The 7,627-nt window shown below is 52.9% G+C and overlaps 1 protein-coding gene across 1 annotated transcript in view; it reads left to right on the forward strand.

Annotated features, from left to right (window-relative positions):
• Positions 1 to 4,423: 4,423 nt before the first annotated feature.
• Positions 4,424 to 7,627, forward strand: part of LOC132445701 (uncharacterized protein C2orf16-like) — a 12,093-nt gene continuing 8,889 nt past the window's right edge. Inside the window, exons 1-3 of the mRNA XM_060035816.1 lie at positions 4,424 to 4,492; positions 5,965 to 6,062; positions 6,556 to 6,671. Coding sequence (XP_059891799.1) covers positions 4,424 to 4,492; positions 5,965 to 6,062; positions 6,556 to 6,671 — 283 coding nt within the window. The remainder of the gene's footprint in view (positions 4,493 to 5,964; positions 6,063 to 6,555; positions 6,672 to 7,627) is intronic.

A 7,627-nucleotide genomic window follows, 5' to 3' on the forward strand; every position in this document is an offset into this window, starting at 1 on the left:
CCCTCCTGTGTCCTTCCGTCCCTTCCTTGAATCCTTTGACCTTTCACTTCTTCCTTCCCTCCTCACTCTTTGTCTTCTCTGGGACATGGAGAAGGAAAGGTGCGGGCGCATCAATATGCACCAAGGACGTCATGAATTAGGAACGACGTTCCCCTCGCCTTGTGCCGCGTGCCCGCAGTGTCGCTCGGCACGCTGACAGTAAGACCCTGCTCTGCTGCCATGCACCCTGTGCAAGGCATCAGTGGTGTCAACAGTGGTGTGTGATTGTGTGTGTGTGTGCGTGTTTGTGTGTGCGTTTGTGTGCAAGCATGTGTTTGGGATTGTGTTTGTGTGCCTGTATGCTTGCACACGCGTGTGTGTGTGTGTGTGTGTGTGTGTGTGTGTATATGTGTGTTTGTGTTTGTCCTGGAACCCCTTCCCTGCTTCAGTACATCTGGAACCCCTTCACTGCACTCCTCTAGAGGTGCACAGTGGAACTCCAACAGAGCGCTTTGAGGACCGTGTGCGTATGGATCATGGTTCTGTGCTCCTCTCGCTGCTGGGCGTTCAGCGTGTACAGTTCTCTGTGCGTCCAGAGTCCTCTCAAAGATCTCATCAGCGAGCAGACTCAGACCCGCTGACTGGGCTGGCCAGAGAGGAGCTGTGAGCCGACAGTCAACCCTAACATCACCCACAGCCTCTTGAGCAAGGCCTGGAGGGAACAGAACCATCACCCACAGCCTCTTGAGCAAGGCCTGGAGGGAACAGAACCATCACCGACAGCCTCTTGAGCAAGGCCTGGAGGGAACAGAACCATCACCCTCAGCCTCTTGAGCAAGGCCTGGAGGGAACAGAACCATCACCCACAGCCTCTTGAGCAAGGCCTGGAGGGAACAGAACCATCACCCACAGCCTCTTGAGCAAGGCCTGGAGGGAACAGAACCATCACCCACAGCCTCTTGAGCAAGGCCTGGAGGGAACAGAACCATCACCCACAGCCTCTTGAGCAAGGCCTGGAGGGAACAGAACCATCACCCACAGCCTCTTGAGCAAGGCCTGGAGGGAACAGAACCATTACCCACCACCTGTGGAGGCCGGTATGAGCAATCTGTTTTCATTCCTCTCTCCCCGTCTGGAGGAACGGCGAGGGGGGAGGGGCGGCGGTGGCGCCCGCGCCGAGGGGTCAAAGGTCGCCACCGGGCCAACAAACCAATTTCACAGCGACTGCTCGGCGGGCGCGGCCTGCTCCCACACGGCCCCGCCGCCGCTCTGCATGTCCTCGCGTCGCACCGCTCAACCCCGCACAACTTTTAATTACCCCTCGGCTTTGGCGCGGGTAATTGGCAGGCCCGGAGCATAGCCGCACAAAGACCTGTTACCCTGAGCGCCGAGCAAACACACGCAGCCGGCGAATCACAGGGGAGGGGCGCGGCAATCAGACGAACCCCACCTGATAAGGCCGCGCGCCTGGGCGCGTGTGTGTGTGTGTGTGTGTGTGTGTGTATGTGTGTGTGTGTGTGTGTGTGTGTGTGTGTGTGTGTGTGTGTGTGTGTGCGTGCGTGCGTGTGTGTGTCCGTGTGTGTGTGCGTGTGTGTGTGTTTGTGTGAGTGAGTGTCTGTGTGCCTATGAGTACCTATGGCTGTGTCTCTGTGAGTGTGTCTGTGTGTGTGCGTCTGTGTGTGTATCTGTGAGTGTGTGTGTGTTCCTGTGTGTGCCTGTGAGTGTGTATCTGAGTGTGTGTCTGTGTGTGTGTGCGTGTTTGCAGTTTGTGTGAAAGCGGACCTGTGTGTACAGACAAGTACTCGTCATTTAGCGGAGGATTTCATCCGGAGTGACTTGAATATCCTCCTTTTTGGCTTCAGAGTCATTATGGTGGATGAGTTCCCCCGCGGGGCTGGACGTGTTCTCCGAGTGAGGAGCAGGTAGGATTAGGGAGTTCTGCCGAGCCATGACTACAGATGAAGATACGTTGGATTCACGCCCAGAACTATTGTCTGGAGGAGGCCACGCCCACTGGACGACCCCGTCTCCACTGTTTGAAGAAGAAAAGGACGCCTTTGAATCGTCCTCTGCTGTACACTTCAGACATCTACACTTCTGCAAACTTTTGACCTCCTCAACTCCTTCCTTCCCTCTTTACATCTCCTCCCTCCTACTTGTCCAACATGCCTCCTATCGTCCTTCCCTCTCCCCTCCTTCTCTTCCAGCCATCGCCACGTACAATTCCTTCCTTCCCTTCCTCCTCACCTCCTCCTCTACCCTGTTTGGCAGGTTGTCCCGGTCGTGTTCCTGGAGTAAAGTTTTAAAGAGACAAGGCCGGAGATCACTCCTCACTGAACCAAAGTGACAGAGATTCCTCTCAGGGCTCAGCGGTGTCTAGGGCCAGCGCGAGCTAGTTAGGCACTGAGTTGCCATGGCTTGTGAAGACTTGTTGTTGAATAATTGTTATCCAAAAGCAGATTGAAACCAGCGGCATGGAGCCTCTCTTGTGTATAGTGACTGTAGGACCGATCTGGGATTCTCTTTCCAGGCGTCTCTATATTTAAGATCAGTGCTGAGCCACAGTGAGTCTCGACAAATACAGATACAGGGCCGACCAATTCATTACGGGAAAACTGTTGTTTGGCCATCTTTAACTCTGAGGTTAATTACCTTACCTGAGAGTTCCTCTTTCCTCCTGCATCTCAGCCCGAGGCAGCAGATTGTTAACTTATCAACGTTCTCCCAGTCGGCGGTGTTCTGCACAACTGGGCCAATTTGGAGTAGAGTTGGGGAGCGAGTGGAGGCAAACGCCTCAGGAAACCTGTGCTGTCCCTTCCTACCAGGGAGGTATCAGCCCAGCAGCGAGCGATACCTTTCAGACGGCAATTAGAGCCCTGATGAGCAGCAGCGTAACGAGGGCCCAGACCTCCTCAGAGGAGGAGCACCGGTCGACCGCTGGCTTCAGGCGTCGTACTGAATGGTCATTTGCTGCTCTTTGTTGACTCGGGCTGACTATGACTACGGTGTCATCATGTCTGTCAGGAGCACCTCCCCTGGCAGAGGGGTGTGTGCATCAGCATAGAGCCTGTGGTGGTGATCACTGCTGGGGAGAACCAGAAGGTGATGGATGACTGGATGTGTTTGGCTGGCCCAAAATAAAAAGTAATACAAAAAACTATTATGGTCTTTGGGCCTCTTTGACCTGACAGAGAAATCCATGTCAAGCCAATCTGCTCAGGGTGAGCAGGGGTGAGAGAGGGTGAGGAGGGTTATCATCTAGCGAATCAAACGCTGGCTGAAATTAAATCAATGAAGACGCGGTGCAAGGAGCAAACGTCAGTCACCTCTCTCTCTCTCCCTCTCAGTCTGTCTCCCTCTCCCTCTCTCGCTCTCTCTACTATTTGAGTTCTCTGGTGTCTAAGCAACAGAACAGAACCAGTTCATTTAGTAGAGCTGCTGTTCAATGAGAGGTCCTTGGAAACCCGTCTATTGAAACCATGAATGATTTACTCGCTTTGATTAAAAAAAAAAAACCTTCTTCAGTCAATATTTAAAAACTTGAAAAGCCCTCCATGATAACGATCATATTGCTTAAAACCTCCGCTTTACTGCGTATTACTGTGTGGCCGTATTGTATCCTACAACCTTGTATCGTGTAAACCGTGTTGATTTAAGAGATGAAGGAAACTCTCCAAGTCTGGTTTAGATCAACAGAGACCCATGCAGATCAGCGTATGCATCTATGATCTATAGATAGACAGATATAGAATGGTTCCCTAGAGAAATATACATATAGACACAGACATATCATTTGTCTCTAAATAAATATACATTTAGACACATATATATAGACACACTATAGACCCAGACGTACGTCTCTCTCTATATAGACATACTCTAGACCTGATATTCATCTATCTCGCTCTCTATATATGTTCCCAGTTATACGTCTCTCTATACATAAACAAACCATAGACCTGATATAGTCTCTCTCTATATATACATAGACATACTATAGACGATAATATACGTCTCTCTATATACTGAGTAGACATGCTATAGACTCAGATATACATCTCTCTTTATATATATATAGGTACAGGGGTATATTGAAGGAATGCCAGGTGCTTCACCAGGCGTTCAAACAGCAGCACAGTCCAGCATTGTGCGTCTGATAATGGCTTCTCACTCTCTACTGCTCTATTGATTTCCCCGCTCTGATCCGTAAAGACTCCGGCCCAGTGTATAATTCCTGGGAAGAGGTTTGCCCAGCGTGGAGACGGCCGGACCAGTGCCGCAGTCCTCCACACGGGAATACAAGACGGTCAAGTGGGCCGTCCTGAAGACAGCAGGCACAGTGTGTCCTTCTGAAATGGGTTGTTGTTGTTTTATGCGCGGCGGTTCGTAGCGTATAAACGTGTCAGCTCTCTGGGCGCGGCGGCGGTGTAATGGGAGCGGTGATATGAGGGACACGGGGAGCTCGTCTGAACCGGAGACCTCCGCCCCGCCGGTCGCCTCTGATTGGGCCAAAGTGAGCGCGAGCCACAGCACAGCGTCAGTCGATCAAGTGTAAAATGCCTTCAAACTAACGGCGCCTGAACGGCTCTGGGGCGGCGGGCCGTGCAGCGAGCCAATCACGGCAGACCAACAGCCCATCGGTATGCAGTGGGACGCCGCGCTGAGCTGCCGCCAGTCCTCTTCCTGGGGCACAAAGCGCCGGCGTGTTTGCAAGAATACAAGAGTGTGGGGAGCGGGCGCTGCTTTAGATATGATGTGCTTGCACCAGCGTCTGTGGTGGAGTGCACTTGTTTGGCTGTGGATTAGCGTGTCGATGTGTGACAGTGTGTGTGTGTGTGTGTGTGTGTGTGTGTGTGTGTGTGTGTGTGTGTGTGTGTGTGTGTGTGTGTGTGTGTGTGTGTGTGTGTGTGTGTGTGTGTATCCCCCAGGGGGATATCCTTCCATCACGCTGGTGAGCGATAAGGCGTTCTGAAGTTCCCTCACTGAGCCACAACAGAGTTAGCTCCAAGGACATTAGCATGCAGCGGCTAGCTGCTCAGAACCGCCACCAGTCTGTGCTAGCTTTACTCCCCTGCTGGGCGCCGGCATAAAGAAATGGGGGAGAGAGAGCGAGGGAGAGGGGGAGAGAGATAGGGGTAAGAAAGCACTAATAAAGAGACAGGGACGGAGAGTGCGGAAAAGGGGGAAGGAGAGAGAGGGAGAAAGGGGAGGGAGAGAAAGAGAGAGAGAAAGAGGGAGGGTTGAAAAAATCGGTGGGAAATAAAAAAAAAAGGAAAAAGAACAAGCAACGGGAGAAAGAGCGGGAAAGGGCCTTTGAAGTGCGGCTTCACAGCCTCATCGATACCCGGCACCGGGCCCCGCCCCCCCGTCCCACTTTGATTACACGGCGTTCCCAGCGCTCCGGCCGCCGCTGTTAGCGCCAGGGGGGCGTTAGGGGGAGGGGGGTGAGGTGTGGGGGGGGGGGGGGTCTGGTTGGTATGCATGCGGGGCTGCTGTATGCCGTCATATCGCTGACGCCGAGAGTTTTCCACATTGATTACACCGCTGGGATTAGCTCAGATGCAGAGGCATGAGTGTGTGTGGAACAGGGGGGGGGGGGGGGGAGTACTGTGTGTGTGTGTGTGTGTGTGTGTGTGTGTGTGTGTGTGTGTGTGTGTGTGTGTGTGTGTGTGTGTGTGTGTGTGTATCTGAGGCCGTCTGTGTGTGTTAACGTTTGAGTGATCCTCAAAGTTGAGGTGAGGAGAGAGAGAGATGGGTGAGTGAAAAAGGGATGGGGAGAGAGAGACATGGTGAGAGAGGGAAGGAGGGAGGGAGGGAGGGAGGAAGGGAGGGAAACAGGGTCAGGGGGAGGGAGAGGGAGTTGGAAGGGAGGAGGGGGGAGGATGGGAGTAGTGAAATGTTTCCTTATCAACAGCGCTGATCCAACTAACATCCTGAAACAATCCAACTAACATCCATCGCCCTGTCTCTACCTCGGGCCCCCAGTATGACAAACTCTACAAAGACATCCACCAGGGCCCCCAGCCCCGCACCCACACAGGGACACTCGACAGAGGCATCAACAAGGGCCCGACCACGGCCATGTCGATCAATTCAAAGGGAATCGCAGCGGTCCTTGTTTTCAGATCCTCGTGGCGGTGGAGTCACGCCCCAAGCGGGAGAGGAGATTGAATTCCCCTCTCTGTGTTTGCTTCTTCCTTTCTGTGAGCTGCGTTTTGCGGTGCAGGTTACGGCCTCTTTGCGGCCGCGGCGGTGCAGTGAACGTCCACGTATCCCCCCGTATGAGGGACTCAATGAGGGACTAATGAGATGGTGTGACCTTGTTCTGTTCCTGAGCGCTTGCGTGGAACGTGGAACAATGGAGAGCGCCGCGGTTCATCCACAGAACTGCTGATCACGCTTCAAAGCCAAGGGCTTCCATTGTGAGCCTCCTGATTAGATTCTGCCTTTGTGGGTCACAACGCCACTATTTATTTAGCAGAGAGCGTCTGAGGCTCCCTCGTCTCCAACCGTGCGGGCACAATGCATTGTGGGAGCTTTGATTGTGATCAGCCGCTCTGTGCTTCCTGTCCTCAGACCACCTGCAGGAAGCTGCCCTGATAATCTCTTCCAGCTCCCCCAACAGACGCAGAGAACGAGAGTGATGAAGTATCCTCTGAACGACCAAAGAGCAGCAGCCCAGTGCGTCTCTGGTCGGAGATAGAGGAGGCGTCCTGAGGACCCCCTCCCCGCCGCAGACGGAACAACACCAGGACGGGATGCGTCACCAGCAGACTGTTCTCTGGTTCACCCCGCTCTCGACCCCCTGTTCACCCCGTCCCACCGGGGTGGGGGGGTTGGCCTCGCACCACCGCCGTGGCCGTTCCTCTCACATCTCACACAGCAATTAGAACGGATCATTTTCCAGAACTCGGCCGTTGTTCTCGACAGGAAAGAGTGTTTTTTTGCTGACCCCGTGAAATAAAGAAAAATGGGCGAAAAGAAAAAACACTGCAACTCAACCCCTGCAGAACTTTGACAATCCTTTCGTTCCTCACACACACGCACACACGCATACTTCTCAAAAAAACACACACACACGCACACACATAAACACACACACAACACACAAACACATACTCATAAACCAATATGCTAGAATGTGAGGATGTATTCCCATACAGCAAGACGGAGATGGAGATATTGAAGCAGACTCAAAGCAAACAAACACACCGCACATGCATGCAAACACACACGTACACACACACACACACACAAACACATACACACACCTTGAACACACAAGCAGCCAGCTCATGTACTTTCCTTTTTCTTCCAACAGGCTTTCCAATTCGCTGAGGTGTAACTTCAAACCAGAAGTTCGGCTTCGCTAGAAAAAAAAACAATCCAACATGATTCTCTTATCTTGAAATAGCAACAACCAACATTCCCTTTATACCCCACATCCACCACCTCCTCCACCACCACCACCTCCTTTCCAACCCCACCTCCTCATCCACCACCTCCTCCACCACCACCTCCTCCTTTCCAACCCCACCTCCTCAACCACCACCACCTCAGCCACCCCCAACTTGGTTGCTGGGCTAAGGTGTGTGTGTGTGTGTGTGTGTGTGTGTGTGTGTGTGTGTGTGTGTGTGTGTGTGTGTGT

Source organism: Gadus macrocephalus, chromosome 17, assembly GCF_031168955.1.
Source record: "Gadus macrocephalus chromosome 17, ASM3116895v1".
Classification (NCBI taxonomy): Eukaryota; Metazoa; Chordata; class Actinopteri; order Gadiformes; family Gadidae; genus Gadus; species Gadus macrocephalus.